Source organism: Salmo salar, chromosome 23, assembly GCF_965601325.2.
Source record: "Salmo salar chromosome 23, fSalSal1, whole genome shotgun sequence".
NCBI classification, from domain to species: domain Eukaryota; kingdom Metazoa; phylum Chordata; class Actinopteri; order Salmoniformes; family Salmonidae; genus Salmo; species Salmo salar.
Window position 1 is genome coordinate 21756662 of NC_138313.1, and position 24857 is coordinate 21781518.

A 24857-nucleotide genomic window follows, 5' to 3' on the forward strand; every position below is an offset into this window, starting at 1 on the left:
ATCTTACCGTATTCTTCAGATAAAGACCTTGGCGTCAAAGCTAGCAGAGAGAGAATGAGGCTGTAATAAAAAGAACCCCGCAGCGATAGCAGGTAGCAACAATAACAATGTATTATTGTTCTGAGATAAGCCAAGCCACCTCCAGCAGGACGATAGATCATATTTAGACTAAACCTCACCAGGCCTTTATATGGTGTTTTAATATTGAAACACAGTAATGAAGTTGGCTCCTACTGGATGTGTGTGTGTGTCTGTTGTAGGTGCTCTAGGGCTGTCAGCAATCCTAGTTTTACTGGAAGAAAAACAGGACCGTACACTCCTTTAATTTGAACCCAGGCGCATTTAGAGAGATATACAATTACAGCTACAGAAACAGACATATACGCACACACTCGCACGCGCGCGCAAACACACACTCTTACGTCATACACCCATTTACGCCTTGCACACGCATGCATCACCGTGTGCAGTACTGGTCAGTGCTTGTGACAGCTGTGGTTAGTGTAGTGTCCTGGGGTAGTCATGGCATGTGACTTGAGGGTCAGAAATGTGTGAGTGCAGCACATTAGAGAAGCAGCGCAGGCCACATCACATCAGCCCCAATGTGTCCATGTTTTAATTACACTACTTTACACTCCTTGACTCACACATGTACACTCACATACACGCTTTGCACAGCCCAGATGTCGGATCTTCATTTTCACCGTTTTGTCGCAGAAAAAAAACGCCCTGCGAATCGAGATATTCTAATGAGCCTTGTGATTTCGACGCCTTCGCTGAAAACCTGCAGTTCTCTTTCTTTGGTCCAGTGCCAGCTATCAAAATCATCCAATCACTCTCGCGCGCACAAAACGCTAAAAGCACCAGACAGAATATTAATAAATGTCATACTGCTACGGTAGGCCTATATGTCCTGTTATTGCAACACTCAAATGTACAAAAATGTATCTAAAATGCAACCGCACACATCAACAACCCTCATTTTATATAGCTTAGTAACACAAGATAGACATTGGTCTCCTCTACGACATAGGACAAGTGTCAAGTGTATCCAAAATGTAGCTGTACAGTAGGCTGCTACACCTAAACTATATTCTACTGTAGCCTATCAAAACACGAGTTTCCATTCATACAAAGTGTCAGGTAAATTGCCACAGTAGATTTGCTGTGGTAAATGAGGAAATACTTGATTTCTATTGTATAGAATGCTTGTCAAATAGATACATCGCCCTTAGTCTGTTCAAAAAGTTGTTCCGATGATAAGACGAACCAGAGGACGAACATATCTTGAAAGACTTGGGTTGCAAGCAGGACTAAGGTAACACCAATGTCATCTTTTAGGAAGCGGTAATGAGGTGACCAATAATGGTTGCAATTGAGTTCAGCTGTGCAGGTGAATTTAGCACGTATTGATGGTTTAATGACACATCAGCTGGTAATAATCTAGTGCCATCGATGGTTGCAATAGGCCCCTTGTTATTTGATTAATGCAGCTTTCACGTGCTAGTCGGAACTAGGAACGTGGCATATATTCCAATACATTCTGTAGGCTAACTTGTGGGCCATCAGCTGATTTACAGATGTAGGCCTACTGTAAAACAATACATTTTCCTCTAGTGTGGATGCCCGCCCACGTTTTATAGTTAGGCTATGTATACTGAACAAAAATATAAACGCAACAAAAAGTCAATTGTAAAGCGTTGGTCCCATGTTTCATGAGCTAAACTAAAAGATCCCTAAAATTTTCCATACACACGAAAAGCTTATTTCTCCCAAAACAATTGCACAAAATAATTTGTTAACATCCCTGTTAGTGAGCTTTTTGACACCGGATTCAAAACTTCAAGTTTTTGCATTTAAATTATTATACAAAATTCTTGCAAACAACATAATGTTATATATATGGGGGATACACTCATCCTAGCTCTGCAGATGACACTGTGAAGAGACTCATTAGATCACTTGTTTTGGTGCTGCCAATATGTACTGTAGCTTGTTCCTGGTTGCAGGTTCAGGAATGGCTGAAAAATTGCAACACTTACTTAGAGCTAACTCCGCAAATAGCACTGCTGGCTGATTGGGAAAAGTCATAGTCAAACGATCAATAATATAATAGTCTTAGGAAAAAATGCTATCTTTAATTTACAATATGAATAAACTATGAGAATAGAAAGGTTCTGAACTTTTGTGAAAGAGCACAGTGGAAAAATATATGGCAGCTAGATGGATGGTCTTTAGAGATGGAAGGGGACTAAAAACAAACGATAACTAATATATAATATACTGTGTCTGTAAAATGTATATAGTATGTATAAGCTGGAAGTAGAAGCCTAAGTATTGTTGTCCTTTAGTTTACTCCAATTAGGGGAGGGGTGGACGGGTTAGGGGAAAATATATATTTAAAATAATATATATATTTACCAAAAAAGATATATGGCATTTGGAAATGATGCAGACAATTACATTGATAGAAGCCACAATCTTTGCTGAACAAAAAATATAAACGCAACATGTAAAGGTTGGTCCCATGTTTCATGAGTTGAAATAAAAGATCCTAGAAATGTTCCATACGCACAAAAAGCTTATTTCTCTCAAGTTTTGTGCACAAATGTGTTTACCTCCCTGTTAGTGAGCATTTCTCCTTTGCCAAGATAATCCATCCCCCTGACAGGTGTGACATATCAAGAAGCTAATTAAACAGCATGATCATTACACAGGTGCACCTTGCGCTGGGGACAATAAAAGGACACTTTAAAATCTGCAATATTAAAGCTGATCTATGCCCTTAAAACATTATTAGAATAATACAATTTAAAAAACAGCGCTTTCAGCTGCCCCTGGCTGCGATTTTTAAATATGTATTATTTTCCTCCTTCAATAAAATGGGTCAAATGAAGATCCGACATTTGTACATACACTCTCTCACTTCCACAAACCACAACTATTCTAAATAATCCTGAACATCACACACTGTACTTAGTCTTACACACTAAACATCAAAGCTTAAACCACAAGAAATCACATTCGACAGAAACAAACAACGCAATAAACGCTATATAGTGAATAAACATCTATTACAGTGTAACCATTCTACACATTTCTCACGTTGCACCACTCCCATCTACAGGACTCATGTGAGAAGCCGGCGTGTTATGAGAAGACGGTGACGCTGTCCAAGGAGCCCCATCACTCCCTGGGGATGACGGTGGCAGGGGGCATGTCCTCCCGCGGCTGGGATCTCCCGGTCTACGTCACTAACGTGGACCCCAACGGAGTAGTGGGACAGGAGGGATCCATCCTCAAAGGTACAGCCTGGTGACAAACCTTCTACTGTAGAACACACACAGTCCCACACACACTCAAGAGTCCACCACACACTCGCACAATACAAGCTCACACACTCTCACTCAGTCATACGGTAGATTTAAAATCCAATGTTCCGGGAAGGGAGTTTAGATATTCCTTGAATTGCTCCAATATTGGCATGATAGTTTAGTTTCTCTGTTCCGTGCAGTCCCTGCTGGTCACCACGATTCCAGAGTTGGTACTGCAGACAGGCTTCATCTGTCATGAGTTGTGTCTGTGTGACTTGTCCCTTGTGTAGAACAGACTGGTTGAGATAAACAGTCAGACTCGTGCTTAATTACCAAGGTTATTTATCCAACAGGAAACACAGAGGTAGTGCTGCGGATCAGTGCTCGCCAAATTGAGTCTAACACACATACACGCACCTCAAATTTGATTAAGTAAGTTCCAGAGGAAATGACAGGTTGCACTTTATCAGCTCATTATACAAAATCAGTCAGCTCTGAAATAGACAAACAGACGCACTTCCCAAATGATTGGATGCACTTGTGGCGCAGGCCTGTTATGGCTATGTACTGCAGTGTGTGAAAGTATAGTTGTGTTTCCGGGTGTGTGGGATGTCAGAACATCTGAGGGAGCTCTCTGTGCCGGGCCAGACATCAAAGAGCAGTGGAGGCATTTAAACCCAGTGCCTCCTGTTGATCCTAGGGATCTGCCTGAGAAAACGACAGTACAGAGAGGCCAGACAAGACCCTGCTCTACCCGTCTGTCTGTCTGTCTGTCTGTCTGTCTGTCTGTCTGAACACACAATCCCCTACGTGTGTGTGTGTGTCTAGCTAGATTTCCATCCAATTGGTGACAGATTTTTATGCGAATATTCTAAAATCTGCATAAAAGAAAATATGTGCATTTTCCTTATTGCCGATAGAAAGTGAGTGATGACATAGCGCACACGAAATGTACTTTTTCACTTAGGTGTTCATGTACCGAATAAAAATCGATGTGTTTCCATCGCATTTTAAACTCTACAAAAACTGTTGCGTTAAATAGCAAATGTGCCTACTCTGGTCTTGGCACGTGTGCTCTAGCAGCTCGCAGATACAGTGTAGGTAGGCTAGTCTACATGATGACATTGTTATTGATAAGAGCGAGAATATTTGTATTTGTCAAACGGCAGTCAAGCATTGATCATCATGACACCAGAATAAGACCCTAGGTATTTCTTGAAAAGCAGCATCAAAATCATCACACTTTCACCATCCTGTTTATATTTTTTATTTAACCAGGCTAGTCAATTTAGAACAAATTCTTATTTACAATGACGGCCTGGCATGATGAAAAAGGCCTCCTGTTGGGACGGGGGCTGGGATTATAAAAAAAAATTATAAAAAAAAACGATGTAAGACAAAACAGACAACACAGACAGAAAACACTGGCGACAGCACAAATACAACAGCAAACAGACAATGGATGACTGTGTGTGAATGCAGGCAAACTGAAGTCAAACTGCTGCCATTTGAATAGGGCACGGTGTCATCCGCATAAAAATGTATATCAGCTGTCTCAGTATGTCTCCCAATGTTGGTGATATAGTTAATAAACAAAGGGGGATCTAAAATGTATCCTTGCAGCACACCCGAGCACAACTCTACTGTGTCCGACTTACATCTGACTTAACACACTGGGTTCGATTTGACAGGTAGTTCAGAAACCACTCCAGAGCATGACCAGTAATCCCAACACACTTCTATCTCTGCACCAAGACGGTATGGTCCACAGTGTCAAACGCCTTTGACGAGTCTATGAACACAGATCCACAATGCAGCTTCCTATCCAGGGCACAGTGAACATCATTCAAAACCTTCAAAGTCGTTTCAAAGTTGTGAAGTTCATCATAACTTATTTCATCTGTAGCCTGGTAAACTGCATGCTTTCCCCTAGTCGCAGTGGGAGGAGCACACACTAGGAGTGTGCTGACATGGCCATATTCGTATTCGTAATTGTAATCCGTAAATTGACAGTTGATAGTTGGATCGGATGATACTCGTGATCGGAGAAAACGTAAATGTTTTAATATGCCTAAGTAGATGTTGGAAAAATACCTCCATGCACCTTTATAGACCAAACAAGCTGCATATTAGACCAAACAAGCTGCATATTAGACCAAACAAGCTGCATATTAGACCAAACAAGCTGCATATTAGACCAAACAAGCTGCATATTAGACCACACAAGCTGCATATTAGACCAAACAAGCTGCATATTAGACCAAACAAGCTGCATATTAGACCAAACAAGCTGCATATTAGACCAAACAAGCTGCATATTAGACCAAACAAGCTGCATATTAGACCACACAAGCTGCATATTAGACCACACAAGCTGCATATTAGGAGCCGCAGAGTGTCTGTGTGTCTGACCTGTGTCTGTGTGTCCTCAATTTGCAGCGGGCAGACAAGTTTGCTATCTGTCAGAATGCACGTCGGCATTTCATATTCTTTTCCCTACCCCATATTCTTTTCCCTACCCTCGCCCCACTTGTTAGATATTATGCACATTGATAGCGTGATAGCAAACGTCCTTGCTATTTGATTTATCATAGTAGCAGGCTAACAGGAGGCAGAAGCAGTCTGAATTATCACACCGAAACAGAGAAGTGAAAGTGATCGGGTGAAATTATGATGGCAGTGGACATAGAAATACAGCTTCACTCTATCCAATCAGAGCAGCAGATTCAATGTAGAGACAGCCCTTCTCTTTACAGACAGGAAAACTAGCCACTTGAGTTACTTAGAAAACGCAGCACCTCACTTGACTGACTGACATGAGAAAGATGCTTGCGTGCTGGAACCTTATTACAAAAAAATACTCTGATCATAATCTTATCCAGACAATTGCCCATATCCGTTACAATACTCGCTTTGTCCGACTACTCGGCACACCACTACCACACACCATATCATCGTGTGACTCCAAGTTTACTTCGATATGTAATTATTTGCGATTCCACCACCATTCACAGATAATTCATTTGACAGACACCAAAAGATCCCACCATGTCGAACGAACAAATGATCTGTCGCCATTCATCAAATTGTACTGAAACGACCTGTTTCCATCTCAGCCGTCATGATTTTTCTTTTACAGTGTGACTTTACTCGCATTAAGACTGGATGGAAATGTGGTTTATGTGTGAGGAGAGTGAGGAAGTGGGTATGATATTGAGTGTGGTTATACCATGACCTTTATCAAAGGCCTGATTTTCACAGTGTATTCCCATGCATATCAGTTATGTGAATATGCTTGTGTATACAGCTGTCTACATAAGAATTATCCCAATTTCAACTGAGTGTATCTGCATAGTGCATCCTAATCAAAGGAGTGGATGTTGTCCTTTGAGTAAGCCTCCTCTCCAGATGGCAGCTGGTTGTGCAGTGCTGTACTGTCCAAGCCCACCTTGATTATCAGGGAGGTATTTCATGTGCAGGTGGCTCTTTGTTCCCACTGCTTTGTGTTCCTGCGGGAGGTGATTGAATATTCAAATAGGCAGACGAGACAAGTCCTTGTCTCTGGGAAGTTTTGCTTTTGAAAGATGTCAGAATGGACAGTAGTCAGGGCAACGCTGTGCTGAGTGGCTGTGCTGAGTGGTACTGTGTTCTGTCCTCCCATCTCTATGCAGGTGACATCCTGCTGAATGTGAACGGGCTGGACCTGACAGGGGTGACGCGGGGCGAGGCTGTGGCCAACCTGAAGAACACCACCTCCCCTGTGGTGCTCAAGGTCCTGGAGATGAGGCCTCCAGAAGAAATCCACCCAGAGTGCCCCTCGCCCCCCTGCCTCTCACCCTCGCCCACTGACAGCACCAAGCAGAGCCTCGCCACGCTGCCACACACTGATGACTACTCCCCATTGTGGGTGTCATGGCTGCAGTTGCCCAGGTGAGTGGCAGTACACCACCAGCTAGCCTTCTCTTATCTCATTCTCCCTCTCCTCCCTTCTCTGAAGAATGCTAATTATATACACTACACTCCAAGGTTTAGAACTCAGTCTGAACCCGGTGGCACTGTTGCCCAGACACCAATAGCCTCTTGTTTGGCATATTTTGTAGCCTTGTTTGATAGACCAACATACAGGGCCTTCAGAAAGTTTTCGTACCCCTTGACTTATTCCACAGTGTGTTGAGTTACAGCCTGAATAAAACATTCATTCGATTTTTCTCACCCATCTACACAAGACCCCATAATGAAAAAAGGAAAAATATGTTTTTGGAAATGTTAGCAAATGTATTGAACATTAAATAAAGAAATGTATTCACTCCCCTTTGCTATGACACTCTAAATTGAGCTCAGGTGCATCCAATTACAACTTGATTGGAGTCCACCTGTGGCCAATTCAATAGTTTGGACATGATTTAGAAAAAAACACAACCATCTATATAAGGTCCCACAGTTGACAGTGCATGTCAGGATGCCCTGGTGACAGTTAGTACAGAGATAGTATCAAGGCGCAAAGCGAGACCCAGATGCAGACACAGGAGGCAGATGGTTGGAGTCTTACAATGTTTAATAATCCTAAGGGGTAGGCAAGAGAATGGTCGTGGACAGGCAAAAAGGTCAAAACCAGATCAGAGTCCAGGAGGTACATAGTGGCAGACAGGCTCGTGGTCAAGGCAGGTGGAATGGTCAGGCAGGCGGGTACAAAGTCCAGAAACAGGCAAGGGTCAAAACCTGGAGGACTAGAAAAAGGAGAATGCAAAAAGCAGGCGAACGGGAAAAACGTTGGTTGACTTGGAAACATACAAGACAAACTGGCACAGAGAGATAGGAAACACAGGGATAAATACACTGGGGAAAACAAGCGACACCTGGAGGGGGTGGAGACAATAACGAGGACAGGTGAAACAGATCAGGGTGTGACAGATAGCCAAGGCCCTGACAATAAAAGAAGTGATGAGTGTTGTGTATTTTGACATTGAGAAAGCTTATGATACCATGTGGAGGGAAGGGTTGTTCATCAAGTTGAGTGCGTTGGGGGATGTCTGTTCGATCGAGTCATACAGGTGGGGGTCAGAATTGTCAATGGGGTTTGAAGTGGACAATGGTACTCCTCAGGGAAGTGTGGTTAGTCCGGTGTTGTTCACCCTGATGATATGGCATATTTAAGGAGGTGGGACAGGGAGTGGCCTTGTATACCGATGATGGGGCTATATGGAAGAGAGGTGGGAATGTGAAATATATGATGAGGAAGATGCAAGAAGCTGTGGGAGTTGTGGAAGATTGGTCTCTAACATGGGGGTTTAGGATGTCTGTGTCCAAGTCGTGCTTTATGGTGTATTCTAAGAGGAAGGTTAAAGATGTTAGGCTGCAAATATACAGATATAGGTAGGGTGTCTGAGTTTAAGTACTTAGGTATGTGGTTTGATGAGAGGTTTACGTAGAAGAGACATGTTGAGCATAATGAAATTAAGTGTAGGACGGTGCTGAACCTCATGAGGGCAGTGGGAGGATATGATTGGGGGTCGGATATACAAACACTGTTTTATGTATTGTTTGTACCAGGCATTGATCAGGTCATTTTTGGATTATGGGTTCTTTGTATATAGATAGGCAGCCAAAACGGTACTACAGCGCCTGGAAAGGATACAGTCAAGAGCCCTGAGATTGTGTGTGGGTGCCTTCAGGATGACACCTGTTGAGGCATTGCAGGTGGATAGTGGGGAAATGCCACTGAGGATAAGGCGGGACAAACTTGATTTAGCATACTGGGCGAGGTTGAAAGGGAGTTCAGAAGGACATTCTGCGGTCACGGCAACTGGGGAATGCTGGGTGCAAGGAGTGGGTAAGCAGATGATGTATGGGTGGACAAATCGGGAAGAAGGTGGTAGAATATGGACAGGGGGAGAGAGAGATGGGGCTGACAATTGCATTGGGGAACGTTCCTCCATGGCTGTTTCCGAAACCAAGCGTAGATGTGGACGTGATTGAGGGCAGGAGAGAATGGGGTGAGGACGTGAGACGGTGTGTGGAGAGATATATAGAATCAGTTGTATTTGTTTTTAAGGATATATACAGATGGTTTGAAAGAGCCAATCAGTGGTAGGGTGGGGGCAGGGGTGTATATCAGTGGGGGTCAGTGCCGTTTCAGATGAGGGAGGACACATTTTTTTCCATGAGCATGGCCTTATTTCTATTACAGCATATTGGATGAGTGTTATTCATATTACATTCTCCCAGTTAAATGTAACAGCGATAGGTTTAAGCTACTACATGAAACTCAAATTTTCCCTGTACCCATCATGAGGTTTCTACAACCTAGTCTATGAATGAAAGTTTACAAGTAGGTGCACACAGGTCTCAAATCTGTGTGTAATCATTAGTCCAACAGTTGCCAATGAGAGTTTCGATTGGACAAATTCAGTTATGCTTATCCCCGTTTTGTTCCGTTTGCTTCTGTTTAAGACAATTTCTTTCAACAGAATGGGTGGAATGAGTACACCCCTGATCACGCGTAAACACAGTTCACAGTTTCATAGCAGCCATGTTGTATTCCTTCTCGCATCTACGTTATATGCTCTCCTCATTTCACCTCTTCCTGTTGCTTGTGGACTTCAATGCCCAAGACATCAGGTGTATGTGACCATGCGAAAAAACCTTTCCAAGCCAAACTGCTACACACAGCCTACATACTGTAGTTGTCACCGTATTACCTAAAGTCAGGGTTGGAGAGAAACGGATTACATGTAAGGGATTACAAAAAAAACGAACTGTAATCTGTTACCAGCTAAAATATTGTAATCAGACTACAGATACTTATGAAAAATTTGATGATTACTTGAAGGATTACTTTTAAATTCAGAAATGATATTTGCGAGCTAAATCTTTGACACTTCTCTGTTTTCTCAATGACGTTCAAATCAGCATCGAAATAAGGCGCACATCTACATTTGTTCAACGTGAGTGAGTCTGACCATAAATCAGAGATCGCTATGATGACACACCGAATGGGTTTGATGGATCTCGGGAAATGAGCAGGAATAAGCTTTTGTAGCCTACAGTCGAAGCTATGTCTTCCAATGGTGTGACTGCTGTCGGCAGCCAAAGACTATCCAACTTGAATAAACGCTTGGAGGTAAGGATGACACCGATGGTGTAGTCTACGGCGATACGGATATCCCTTATTATTGATATCTACATAGCGCATTGATGTGAATCACACATTTAGCTATTTGCGCCTTACGGATTGTGGTTATTATGGATAGCTGTCCACAAATCTAAATGTGTATTTGAACCCAATAAGGGTTGAATTCAATAAGTTTAAGCTGCCTATCAATCATTGTTTTTGAAACCAGTGGACAGCCAGTGAAAAATGTGCTCTTGCAACAGCTGTATCGTGCGGATCCCAGCCTATGGAATAAAAGTGAGGCTTTTATTAATCAATCTAATTCATGTTGATTAAAAAACATAATCCATAGGCCTAATAGACATATGCTCAAACTCACACACTTTTGATAGACTTAAAAAAGGGGCAATCTGTAGTTGCTACATCCATTTTCGGATGTATATATTGTGGTGCCTTTGACTGTCATCAAATGTGAAGACTGTTATTTTATTAAATCAATTCTATATGTGTAATTATTATTACGTGATTAAACTAATCATGTAAACTTTAATTAACTGGGAAGTTAGGGCACCACAGGAAAATGTCTATAGAGTCTCTATTTCCCGAATCGACTCTTCAGATATTTTCATATCTTATCGAGTGCAGTCTTGTATTAATATTACCTCATCTGTTCTCATTACTGAACGTTACAAACCCTTGGATATCTGCACAAATCCTAGCCTAAATCATGAATCATCGATATAAAAATTGGCTTAATTATAAATTCCTTTGAGTACGTCTGGGACCTGTTGGATCGGAGGATGAGGGCTAAGGCCATTCCCCCCAGAAATGTCCACGAACTTGCAGGTGCCTTGGTGGAAGAGTGGGGTAACATCTCACAGCAAGAACTGGCAAATCTGGTGCAGTCCATGAGGAGGAGGTGCACTGTGGTACTTAATGCACCAGGTACTGACTTAATTTTGACCCCCCCCCCATCCATTTGTTCAGGGACACATTATTCAATTTCTGTTAGTCACATGTCTGTGGAACTTGTTCAGTTTATCTCTCAGTTGTTGAATCTTATGTTCATACAAAATGTTTACACGTTAACTTTGCTGAAAATAAACGCAGTTGACAGTGAGAGGACGTTTCTTTTTTGCAGAGTATGTATATATACTGCTCAAAAAAATAAAGGGAACCCCCGCTGGCTCGATGCTCTAGGGGTATGCGAGAACACGTAGTCAGACGAGGAGAGAGCAGTAGGAGTAGCAGTGTTATCTGTGGTAATCCATGTTTCCGTCAGCGCCAGGAAGTCTAGGGACTGGAGGGTAGCATAGGCTGAGATGAACTCAGCCTTGTTGGCCGCAGACCGGCAGTTCCAGAGGCTGCCGGAGACCTGGAACTCCACGTGGGTCGTGCGCGCTGGGACCACCAGGTTAGAGTGGCAGCGGCCACGCGGTGTGGAGCGTTTGTATGGCCTGTGCAGAGGAGAGAGAACAGGGATAGACAGACACATAGTAGACAAGCTACAGAAGAGGCTACGCTAATGCAAAGGAGATTGGAATGACAAGTGGACTACACGTCTCGAATGTTCAGGAAGTTAAGCTTACGTTGCAAAAATCTTATTGACTAAAATGATACAGTACTGCTGGCTGGTGGAGTAGGCTAGCTAGCAGTGGCTGCGTTGTTGACTTTGAACGTGTAGCTGGCTAGGTAACCTCGGTAGTTTCAGTACTACACCTTGTCATGATACATAGCAACTTTGTAGCTAGCTAGCTAACATAACACTAATCAAGACGTTCCTTGTAGTGTATTTAGTTTCTACAATGCTGCTCGTCGGTAATAGTTGGCTGGGTTAGGAAAAATGGCGTCGCGGGGGATGGAAATAGCTGGCTAGCTAACCTCGATGGCTGGCTAGCTAACAATTATCAAGCTATGACAAAGACAACTAAGTAGCTAGCTAGGTAACACTGCACTAGTCAAATCGTTCCGTTGTAAAGTATTAGTATCTACAGCGCTGCTAGTCGGTAACGGTTGGCTAGCTGGCAGTGGGTTAATGATGACTAGGTGTGTTGAGTAAGTCTGGCGCCGCGTAGCGGCTGGCTAGCTCACCTCAATAATACTCAAACTCAAACTACACAATTATCTTAGATACAGAGACAGCAAAGACAACTATGTAGCTGGCTAACTAACACTAACACCACACTAATCAAGTCGTTACGTTGTAATGTAATAGTTTCTGCAGTGCTGCTAGTCGGTAGAAGTTGGCTAGCTAGCAGTGATGACTAGCTAGCTAGCAGCTAGCAGTGTTGACTACGTTAGGAGGACGAAGATAGCTAGCCTCGATAATTACTCAGTTACTCTAAACTACACAATTATCTTTGATACAAAGACGGCTATGTAGCTAGCTAAGAAGAATTGCTCAGATCAAACAAATCAAGCCGTTGTAATGTAGTGAAGTGTAATATTACCTGTGGAGCGAAGCGTGGTGCGACTGCTCGCTCCAAACCGGAAGTCTAGCTTAAACTTAAACAACACATCCTAGATCTGAATGAAAGAAATAATCTTATTAAATACGTTTTTCTTTACATAGTTGAATGTGCTGACAACAAAATCACATAAAAATAATCAATGGAAATCCAATTTATCAACCCATGGAGGTCTGGATTTGGAGTCACACTCAAAACTAAAGTGGAAAACCACACTACAGGCTGATCCAACTTTGATGTAATGTCCTTAAAACAAGTCAAAATGAGGCTCAGTAGTGTGTGTGGCCTCCACGTGCCTGTATGACCTCCCTACAATGCCTGGGCATGCTCCTGATGAGGTGGCGGATGGTCTCCTGAGGGATCTCCTCCCAGACCTGGACTAAAGCATCCGCCAACTCCTGGACAGTCTGTGGTGCAACGTGGCGTTGGTGGATGGAGCGAGACATGATGTCCCAGATGTGCTCAATTGGATTCAGGTCTGGGGAACGGGCGGGCCAGTCCATAGCATCAATGCCTTCCTCTTGCAGGAACTGCTGACACACTCCAGCCACATGAGGTCTAGCATTGTCTTGCATTAGGAGGAACCCAGGGCCAACCGCACCAGCATATGGTCTCACAAGGGGTCTGAGGATCTCATCTCGGTACCTAATGGCAGTCAGGCTACCTCTGGCGAGCACATGGAGGGCTGTGCGGCCCCCCAAAGAAATGCCACCCCACACCATGACTGACCCACCGCCAAACCGGTCATGCTGGAGGATGTTGCAGGCAGCAGAACGTTCTCCACGGCGTCTCCAGACTCTGTCACGTCTGTCACATGCCAGTGGTGAATTTGCCTATCTTGGTGTTCTCTGGCAAATGCCAAACGTCCTGCACGGTGTTGGGCTGTAAGCACAACCCCCACCTGTGGACGTCGGGCCATCATACCACCCTCATGGAGTCTGTTTCTGACCGTTTGAGCAGACACATGCACATTTGTGGCCTGCTGGAGGTCATTTTGCAGGGCTCTGGCAGTGCTCCTCCTGCTCCTCCTTGCACAAAGGCGGAGGTAGCGGTCCTGCTGCTGGGTTGTTGCCCTCCTACGGCCTCCTCCACGTCTCCTGATGTACTGGCCTGTCTCCTGGTAGCGCCTCCATGCTCTGGACACTACGCTGACAGACACAGCAAACCTTCTTGCCACAGCTCGCATTGATGTGCCATCCTGGATGAGCTGCACTACCTGAGCCACTTGTGTGGGTTGTAGACTCCGTCTCATGCTACCACTAGAGTGAAAGCACCGCCAGCATTCAAAAGTGACCAAAACATCAGCCAGGAAGCATAGGAACTGAGAAGTGGTCTGTGGTTACCACCTGCCGAACCACTCCTTTATTGGGGGTGTCTTGCTTATTGCCTATAATTTCCACCTGTTGTCTATTCCATTTGCACAACAGCATGTGAAATGTATTGTCAATCAGTGTTGCTTCCCAAGTGGACAGTTTTATTTCACAGAAGTGTGATTGACTTGGAGTTACATTGTGTTGTTTAAGTGTTCCCTTTATTGTTTTGAGCAATATATATATATATATATATATATATAGATTCTTGAAGAATATAACTTATAAATAAATGCCTCATGAGCTTTGTTGAACTGTCACACTCCATGAGAACCCAAAATATAAGCTTGTTTTTCTCCAATGTTTGTAAATACTGTAAATGTAAACAACCACTGTATAGCCTCATAACATGGTTAAAACAATTTTGATATCATGGATGGTCAGTTCTTGCATCCATAGCTCTGTCTATTAATCTGAGAGTGGTTACATTTCTACAGGCCCATCCCTCAGCTTTTTACCAAAACAGAGGCTGGATTTGCCCATTAAACAGCTGCATATTATCAAGATATCAAAGTGTCACCAACAATAAGGTAAATAATAGGCCTATAGCAAATGCAGCAAATGACATTCATTTTTCACATGTAAATAGCACTTTCACTAGTGCTCAAAGCATGCCATTACATGAGCGCAGCATTTATTGTTCAACTCAAATCAATGAGCCCAATCAGCCCTCCATGACAACAGACTCATGAACAACAGAGTAGGGCTGGCTAATAAGTCCTTAGTTTTGGGGTCATGCTCAGGTAAAACAATTTGTCGAATCTACACTTCCATATTTCCAAGTCCTATTCTTGAAGATCAAGGGGTATAACATTTATTGGAATTCTGGTAGACTTTGGTTTTTAATGTAAAGATATAATTTAATCATATTATTATATATAGTAGAAAGTGATGGGTTAGAAGAAGCCTACATAACCAAACCGTAAAGTAAAATGTAACATCCATATATGGCCAGATATGTAAACTTTAACATTGATTTATCTTGCAATAGATGTAATTTAATTGGTAACATACATTTTTGTCTTCTTCTAATGCCTCTTAAAGGGAAAGTAATCTAAAAGTAACTGAATGTAATCAGATTACGTTATTAAATTTGGGTAATCCAAAAGTTACATTACTGATTACAATTTTGGACAGGTAACTAGTAACTAACGGATTACATTTAGAAAGTAACCTACCCAACCTTGCCTAAATTGTCATATTCAGCAAAGCTAATAGAGCTAACACATTAGTAAACCAGTAAGCAGTTACACTGGCGGGCCCCGGTGGCAATAAATTAGCAAAACCAAAAGCTTACCTTGACTTGGAATAGTTCCATTGTTGTGTTGGATAGTCATAACCTGTTTGAGCAGGGTGTTTTAGTAGGATAAACTAGATAGCTGCTAAGTAAGTGAAACTGGGAAAAAAATGACACTCTCTCTCCATTTCTCTCTTGCTTCTTCATTTAGGAAGAAATTAATTTGTTCAAAACTGTTCAACTATTTTCTTTCTCTCTCTTTGAGTCAACTACCACATTTTATGCACTGCAGTGCTAGCTAGCTGTAGCTTATGCTTTCAGTACTAGATTCATTCTGTGATCCTTTGATTGGGTGGACATGTCAGTTCATGCTGCAAGAGCTCTGATAGGTTTGAGGACATCCTCCGGACGTTGCCGTAATTACTGTGTAGGTCTATGAAATGGTGGTGAGGACCATGAGCCTCCGAGGTTTTGTATTGAAGTCAATGTACCCAGAGGAGGACGGAAGCTAGATGTCCTCCGGCTACACCATGGTGCTACCCTACAGAGTGCTGTTGAGGCTACTGTAGACCTTCTTAGCAAAATAGTGTTTTAATCAATTATTTGGCGACGAAATTATATTTAGTAGTTTTATCTAGGATAACTTTTTAAATGTTTTAAAATTCAAACATTTATGAAATTCACTGAGGAGGATGGTCCCTCCCCTTCCTCCTCTGAGGAGCCTCCACTGGTGTATATCCCAGATTTAAATGTTAGATTATGTTAGCGGTTAACTGATTATATGTCAGTGTATGCTGCCGAGTTGATGGCCATGATTATAGGTTTGAGATGGGTGGAGGAGGTGAAACCACTCAGTGTTGATCTGCTCTGATTCGGCTGCAGTGTTGAGCAGTAGTGTTACGACGGGCAGACCGGATAGGGGAGACTTGTTTGTGGAGATGATGGTGCTGTTAATGGGATTGGAGAGGATGGGAGTGGTGGTAAGCTTTTTCTGGGTTCAAGCCCATGTGGGTGTGGAGAGTAATGAGAAGGCCGATGTGGTGTCTAAGAGTGCTGTGAGGAGAGAGGGGGTAGATATTCAGGTCACACTGGGATGTAGGAGAGAGGAAGTTGTGTGGAGTAAGACTACGGTTTAAGCACACAGGTTTGAATGCCACATTGTGGATGATAGGGATACCTGAAACAGGTCTGTGTGATGAGTGTTTAGTGGAGGAAACGGTGGAGGATGTGTTTATATTTCTATCTGTATGACGTAGATAGGGAGAGTGTGTGAAAGGGTTAGAGAGGCTGGGCGGGGGTTAGGGTTTAGGTGGTGTAGTGGAGGGAGAGAAGTGGTGTCTAGGGCTATATTTTACTTGGTTAGAGGAACAGGGCTAATGAAGATACTTTCATGTAGGTAGACCATTACTGGCCTCACACTCCAGTACAGAAGATGGCGGTGTATGTATCTAAAAAGTTGGATGTGATTCACTAACCAAATCCCAAAGGTGAAGTGCACGTCAGAGCAGAAACTATACTATGAAGTCCAAGGAACTGTCCGTATATCTCTGAGATAGAATTGTGATGAGGCATAGGTTTGGGGAAGGGTATAAAACAATTGATATAGTGTTGAAAGTTACCAAGAGCACAGTGGTGTCTGTCATTGGGTATTGGAAAAACAAGGAACTACACACGCTGCCTAGAGCTGGTCGTCCTACCAAATTGAGCAACCGGACAAGAAGGACCTTGGTCAGGGAGGTGACCAAGAACCCAATGACCACTCTGACAGAACTACAGAGTTCCTTGGCCACGATGGGAGAACCTGACAGAAGATCAACAGTCTCTACAGCACTTCACCAATCTGGGCTTTAAGGGAGAGTGGCCAGACAAAAGCCACTCCTAAGAAAAACGCACAACTGCACGCCTCAAGTTTGCAAAAAGGGACGTGAAAGACTCAGAGCATAAGGCAAAAGATGCTGTGGCCTTATGAGACAAAAATGTAATGCTTTGGCCTGAAAGGCAAAGCTCTATGTCTGGAGAAAACCAGGCACAGCTCATCACCCGTCTAACCCTATCCCTACTGTGAAGCATGGTGGTGGCAGCATCATGCTATGGGGATGCTTTTCAGACACAGGGACTGGTAAGGATAGAGGGAACAATACATGGATCCAAATACAGGCAAATCCTTGATGAGAAGCTGCTTCAGAGTGCAAACGATCGTAGACTGGGGTGAAGATTTACATTCCAACAGGAAAATGACCCCAAGCATATATCCAAAGCAACACTGAATGTGAAAGTCCTCGAGTTGCCTAGCCAAAGCCCAGACTTGAATCCCATTGAACATTTGTGGAAAGACTTGAAGATTGCTGTTCACCTCCAACCCCCATCGAATTTAAGAGCTTGAGGAAATCTGCTAGGAAGAATTGGGGAAAATCCCCAAATCCAGATGTGCAAAGTTGATACAGGCATACCCAAGACGACTCAAAGCTGTAATCACTGCCAGTGGTGCTTCTACAATGTATTGACCCAGGGGTGTGAATACTTAAGTAAATTATATATTTATGTATTCAATTTGCAATCAATTTGCACAAAAAATATCTAAAAACATGTTTTCACTTTGATTATGGGGTATTATGTGTAGATGGGTGAGAAAAATATTTTACTCATTTTGAATTCAGGCTGTAACAACAAAATGTGGATTAAGTCAAGGGGTATGAATACTTTCTGAAGGCACTGTACTTGATGAGCTGATCAACATAGCTTGTTATTTGAGTGAGGGCCTCCATGAAAAGCACAGGCCAACAACTAAGAGAAGGTACAGAGAGATCTCAGGATGTACAGGCTACATTACAAGGCCGATATGGGAGAGAAGGGGAGATGGAGGTTGATGACAGAATGATGAATAGACACTACTGTATACATCGTCAGGCTTTATCTCCATGGCCTTCACTGTCTCTTGCTCATCCTCACATCCCAGTCTCAGACATTGGTCACTGACACTCTCATCCCCTGTCCCCCCCCCCCCTCCCTTTCTCCTCATTCTCTTTTAAGCAGCTTAGGGTATTAATAAACCCCTCCAATCGCTCTCTTTTGGACAGAGGTCAGACTAGCAGAGTGAGGGGTATTCCTGGTTCTCATTAGATCTGCCACTGCTGGTATAAAAGCGCTCTTACTGTAAAAAATGTATAAAATACAGGAGTAGCTAAAACTCAATTTCTCCCCAACCAGCAAAATGTATAAGAAAAGGGGAAACCAACTAGTGAATCACCATGGGATTTCAGTCCAGACGGGCAACGCTTCTAACAGGATTTGAATGTAATTTTCACTCACCCCTGGGCAGTGTGAGAGACTGATACTGAAATCACTCCCTTCTCAGTGCTGTATTTTCACAGCTCTGCCTTACCTGTGGGGAAAAGTAATTTCCCCATTCTCATTGGACGACGGCCAAGCAGTTGTTTTTTCTGACAGACTTCCACTGGACTCTGCAATCTCACTACTGCATACAGTATGTGCACATAGTAATGGCTGGGCACACATGCTGGCGGCAGTCTAGAGATTTCCTAAGCTCTGTTTTTGTCCTTTGCAGGCACCTGTACTGCTGCAAAGATATTGTGCTGCGCCGGAGCGCCTCTGGTAGCCTAGGCTTCAGCATCGTGGGGGGGCAGGAGGAGGTCAACTGCAATCAGTCCTTCTTCATTCGCTCCATCGTGGAGGGCACGCCAGCCTACAACGATGGCAGGATACGGTACGGACTACAAAACCTAGGACACACACTGGCCAAATAACCTATATAACTGGCTAATGCATGTATGCTGAATCTTCTATTTTTCTGTGATAAATGATATATAGTATTGGCCTAATCATTACAGTAGTCTTGTATTTACACATTACAAGTGTTGCTCTATGGGTCTCCTGTACTAGACTGAGTCCATCTCCGTTTGTCCATCTCTGCATTAACCCCTTCTCCTCTCTCTCGCTCGCTCTGTGTGTGTAGGTGTGGGGACATTCTGCTGGAGGTGAATGGAAAGAGTACGTGGGGGATGACCCACACAGCCCTGGTGCGTCTACTGAAGGAGCTGCGGGGCAGAATCACCCTGACCATCGTGTCCTGGCCAGGCAGCCTGCTGTAGCCCTGCTGTAGTCGCAGAGCCATGGGGAGGGGCCAACACTGACCAAGGAATGTGGGTGGAGCTTTAGACTGGCTTACAACGCTGAGCCCTACCTGATGGGAGGGGCTTACACTAGTGATGTAGCTATGGAAGGCGGACCTTAGAACCCTGACTCCCGATGGACAGCTGAGACTTTGGGGAGTTCAGAGGGGGCCAATCAACCATGTGACAGGAGTTTGACCAAACCCCCCCGAGACACTGAGCTGCGAGGATGTGGATCTGTGGCCCTACCCCTGGTGGCCCTACCCCTGGTGGGTGGTTGGATGGGGAAACAAGTTGCCAATTCCATTAGTTCTATGTTAGAGTATGCATTTAATTGGACTCGCATTTCTTTACTGTAACTGTTGGATGTAAAAAAAAAAAGAAAAAAAAAGAATACTGATTCAAGTACTGTTTCTCTTTCTTTTCACGTTTGTTTGATGGCCTTTGAATATATTCTTCGTTATGTTTGTACTGACAGTGGCTTTAATCTTCATCTGTTGAGACTGAGGACACATTGCCAAGTAGTCATCTGTGTTGAGATGTTTTCAGAAGCTGTTGCTAAATTATCAAACCACTGGCAAAAAAAGTATAGTAAAAAAATTAAGTAAAAATGTGTTCATAATCTGTTAAAAGTAATATTAAGGTAAAATTGTGGAGGCCTTACTGATTTTCCTACTTTTGAGAAAAAAACTAACTAACTGACTTGGTTTCTGTGTGTGTTTCCGTGGATGAGTCTGGTCTAGGACCATCGAACACAGTTCTGTCTCACGCTTCGGCCTACGTAGTATATCTGATGGTACCTTTGGTGAAATAATCAATAAAGTCATTTGAAAAGGACACTTGTCAGAGCTTTGGCGAGGGTTGGGGTTCACGTGAAATGACCTGGGATAAGATATGCATTTAACACAGCTCACTCAAATTTGAACCATTCAACTTAGGTCCAGTCAGCTCCTTTATCCAAACATATCTCTTAAATTCAATAAAACAAAACACGTCTCTCAGATGACTCAAAATATACAAGTTGTATACAACGTATACATAAAACAATGCTTTGGGTTTTTCACCTTCAAAGTGAACTGAAATATATTAGAGGAGCAGTCCAGTCTCTGATATGTTAAACAGAATGCCTGAGGGTCACAGCGGGTCCCCATATTGGCTGGTGAGAGGAACAGAGAGTCACTCTGTGGGCTCTGACTGGTTCTCCTGGTCAGCAGAGAGTTCCTGGCTGGGCTCCTTGTCCTCTCTGCTCCTCTTGACTTTCTTGTGTTTGTGTCTTCGATGACTGTCCCCCTCCTCACTCTCATGTCTCCTCCTGCTGCTACTGTTAACACACAGACAGACAACCACTGGTTACTTACACTGTCTACCTGAACATGTCAGTGTCTACTGTGTGTTAAGAGTGTGGATGTGTGTTGTACCTGCTTGAGGACTTGTGTCTCCCCTCCTCTTTGTCTCGGTGTCTCTTCTCTCGGTGTCTCTCTTCTTTCTCTCTGCTGGATCTCTCGTGGTGGTGGCGGTCGTATCCTCTCTCCCCATAGTCCCTGTGCCGGTGCCGATCCTCCTCACTGCAATAACAACTCACTGGTCAATAACCACAAAACACTGCTTCCTCGCTGAAACATTGAGCCTTCTTATTGGACAATGGACACCACAGTGGCAAAGAAATGGTGATAAGCCAGATAACATGATTCTATTGGCCCATTTTCTCTGCTCTCTCCTCGTGTGTTACAGGGTCGTTTCTATAGAAAGGCTGGGCCCAGGCGATACCAGCACCTTTACCCAAAGCGCTGTTTGGTTTTAGTTTAATAACATGGTGTGGTACAGCCTTTGAGGAACACAAAGCCCCCCCTGTCCTCCTGTGACCTTTAGATGAAAGCAACAGCAGCATCCCCCCTATCCTCTGGACTTAAAACCAGCTCCATTATTTACTGGAGGACTCCTGGTCCCACAGGGCCATGCACTTTCACACCATCATTCACTAACTCACACCTTCCCTCCCCTCTCACGACCTCAGCAGTCTCTCTGACACACACACACACACACACACACACACACACACACACACACACACACACACACACACACACACACACACACACACACACACACACACACACACACACACACACACACACACACACACACACACACACACACACACACACACACACAGTGGTGGGGTGTTTTTTATGCTGCAGAGCTGCAGGTACGACACAGTGACAGCAGCTGAAACAGGTATTCACCTCCAGTCTTCTAAAGCAGGGGTTTAAAAAAAGATGTCAAGGACTATGGCGATATACCGTATTTTACTATACAGTACCAGTTAAAAGTTAGGACACACCTGCTCATTCCAGGATTTTTCTTTATTTTTACTATTTTCTACATTGTAGAATAATAGTGAAGACATCTAAACTATGAAATAACACATATGGAATCATGTAGTAACCAAAAAAGGTGTTAACCTCTCTAGGGTCGGCGGGACGAAATCGTCCCACCTACGTAACAGCCAGTGGAATCCTGTGGCGCGTTATTCAAATACCTTAGAAATGCTATTACTTCAATTTCTCAAACATATGACTATTTTACACCATTTTAAAAGACAAGACTCTCGTTAATCTAACCACACTGTCCGATTTCAAAAAGGCTTTACAACGAAAGCAAAACATTAGATTATGTCAGCAGAGTACCCAGCCAGAAATAATCAGACACCCATTTTTCAAGCTAGCATATAATGTCACAAAAACCCAGAAGACAGCTAAATGCAGCACTAACCTTTGATGATCTTCATCAGATGACACACCTAGGTCATTATGTTATACAATACATGCATGTTTTGTTCAATCAAGTTCATATTTATATCAAAACCCAGCTTTTTACATTAGCATGTGACGTTCAGAACTAGCATACCCCCCGCAAACTTCCGGTGAATTTACTAAATTACTCACGATAAACGTTCACAAAAAGCATAACAATTATTTTAAGAATTATAGATACAGAACTCCTCTATGCACTCGATATGTCCGATTTTAAAATAGCTTTTCAGTGAAAGCACATTTTGCAATATTCTAAGTAGATAGCCCGGCATCACAGGGCTAGCTATTTAGACACCCAGCAAGTTTAGCACTCACCAAAGTCAGATTTACTATAAGAAAAATGTTATTACCTTTGGTGTTCTTCGTCAGAATGCACTCCCAGGACTTCTACTTCAATAACAAATGTTGGTTTGGTCCCAAATAATCCATAGTTATATCCAAACAGCGGCGTTTTGTTCGTGCGTTCAAGACACTATCCGAAAGGGTAAAGAAGGGTGACGAGCACGACGCATTTCGTGACAAAAAAATTCTAAATATTCCATTACCGTACTTCGAAGCATGTCAACCGCTGTTTAAAATCCATTTTTATGCCATTTTTCTTGTAAAAAAGCGATAATATTCCGACCGGGAATCTGCGTTTAGGTAAAAAGACGAAAGAAAATAAAGCATGGGGTCGACTCGTGCACGCGCCTAAGCCCATTGTCCTCTGATCGGCCACTTGTCAAAAGCGCAAATGTGTTTCAGCCTGGGGCTGCCTCGATATCATTCAGCTTTTTCCCGGGCTCTGAGAGCCTATGGGAGCCGTAGGAAGTGTCACGTTACAGCAAAGATCCTCAGTCTTCAATAAACAGAGACAAGAAGAACAAGATCTTGTCAGAGAGGGCACTTCCTGTAAGGAATCTTCTCAGGTTTTTGCCTGCCATATGAGTTCTGTTATACTCACAGACACCATTCAAACAGTTTTAGAAACTTTAGGGTGTTTTCTATCCAAAGCCAATAATTATATGCATATTATAGTTACTGGGCAGGAGTAGTAACCAGATTAAATCGGGTACGTTTTTTATCCGGCCGTGTCAATACTGCCCCCTAACCCAACAGGTTAAACAAAATATGTTACATTTGAGATTCTTCAAAGTAGCCACTCTTTGCCTTGACAGCTTTGCCCACTTTTGGCATTCTCTCAACCAGCTTCATGAGGTAGTCACCTGGAATGCATTTCAATTAACAGGTGTGCCTTGCTAAAAGTTAATTTGTGGAATTTCTTTCCTTCTTAATGCATTTCAAATCAAATCTAACTTTGTCACATGCGCCGAATACAACAATTGTAGACCTTACCGTGAAATGCTTACTTACAAGCCCTTAACCAACAGTGCAGTTCAAGAAGAGTTAAGAAAATATTTACCAAATAAACTAAAGTAAAAAAATAAAAAAAATAATTAAAAACACAATAACGAGGCTACATACAGGGGAACCGGTACCAAGTCAGAGTGCAGGGGGACAGGTTAGTTGAGGTATTTGTATGTGACTATGCATAGATAATAAACAGCGAGTAGCAACAGTGTACAAAACAAATGGGGGGGCGGGTCAATGTAAATAGTTCCGTGGCCATTTGATGAATTGTTCAGCAGTCTTATGGCTTGGGGGTAGAAGTTGTTAAGGAGCCTTTTGGTCCTAGACTTGGAGCTCCGGTACCGCTTTCCAAGTCTATGACTTGGGTGCCTGGAGTCTCTGACAATTTTATGGGCTTTCCTCTGACACCGCCTATTATATTAGGTCTTGGATGGCAGGAAGCTTGACCCCAGTGATGTACTGGGCCGTACACACTACCCTCTGTAGCGCCTTACGGTCAGATGTCGAGCAGTTGCCATACCAGGCGGTGATGCAAACGGTCAGGATGGTCTTGATGGTGCAGCTGTAAAACCTTTTGAGGATCTGAGGACCCATGCCAAATATTTTCAGTCTCCTGAGAGGGAATAGGTTTTGTCATGCCCTCTTCACGGCGGTCTTGGTGTGTTTGGACCATGATAGTTCGTTGGTGATGTGGACGCCAAGGAACTTGAAACTCTCGACCCACTCCACTATACTATAGCCCTGTTGATGTTAATGGGGGCCTGTTTGGCCCACCTTTTCCTGTAGTCCACAATCAGCTCCTTTGTCTTGCTCACATTGAGGTAGAGGTTGTTGTCCTGGCACCACACTGCCAGTTCTCTGACCTCCTCCTTATAGGCTGTCTCATCGTTGTCAGTGATCAGGCCTACCATTGTTGTGTCATCAGCAAACTTAATGATGGTATTGGAGTCGTGAGTGAACAGGGAGAACAGGAGGGACTAAGTACACACCCATGAGCCAATCAGTTGTGTTGTGATAAGGTAGGGGTGGTATACAGTAGATACCCCTATTTGATAAAAGACAAA

The 24857-nt window shown here is 43.3% G+C and overlaps 2 protein-coding genes across 9 annotated transcripts in view; one reads left to right on the forward strand and one right to left on the reverse strand.

The window, feature by feature from the left end:
* The window catches only part of lnx1 (ligand of numb-protein X 1), a 67481-nt gene extending 47014 nt beyond the window's left edge, over window positions 1-20467 (forward strand). For all 4 annotated transcript variants that reach the window (XM_014168981.3, XM_014168982.3, XM_014168985.3 and 1 more), the window contains 4 exons: window positions 3128-3305; window positions 6986-7244; window positions 19066-19224; window positions 19474-20467. In XM_014168981.3, the coding sequence (XP_014024456.3) occupies window positions 3128-3305; window positions 6986-7244; window positions 19066-19224; window positions 19474-19609 (732 nt within the window). In that variant the 3' untranslated portion in view covers window positions 19610-20467. The remainder of the gene's footprint in view (window positions 1-3127; window positions 3306-6985; window positions 7245-19065; window positions 19225-19473) is intronic.
* A 97-nt stretch (window positions 20468-20564) lies between these two features.
* LOC106584116 (pre-mRNA 3'-end-processing factor FIP1) overlaps window positions 20565-24857 on the reverse strand; it is a 49648-nt gene continuing 45355 nt past the window's right edge. For all 5 annotated transcript variants that reach the window (XM_014168989.3, XM_014168986.3, XM_014168988.3 and 2 more), the window contains 2 exons: window positions 21049-21195; window positions 20565-20951 (listed from right to left, as the gene is read on the reverse strand). In XM_014168989.3, the coding sequence (XP_014024464.1) occupies window positions 20807-20951; window positions 21049-21195 (292 nt within the window). In that variant the 3' untranslated portion in view covers window positions 20565-20806. The remainder of the gene's footprint in view (window positions 20952-21048; window positions 21196-24857) is intronic.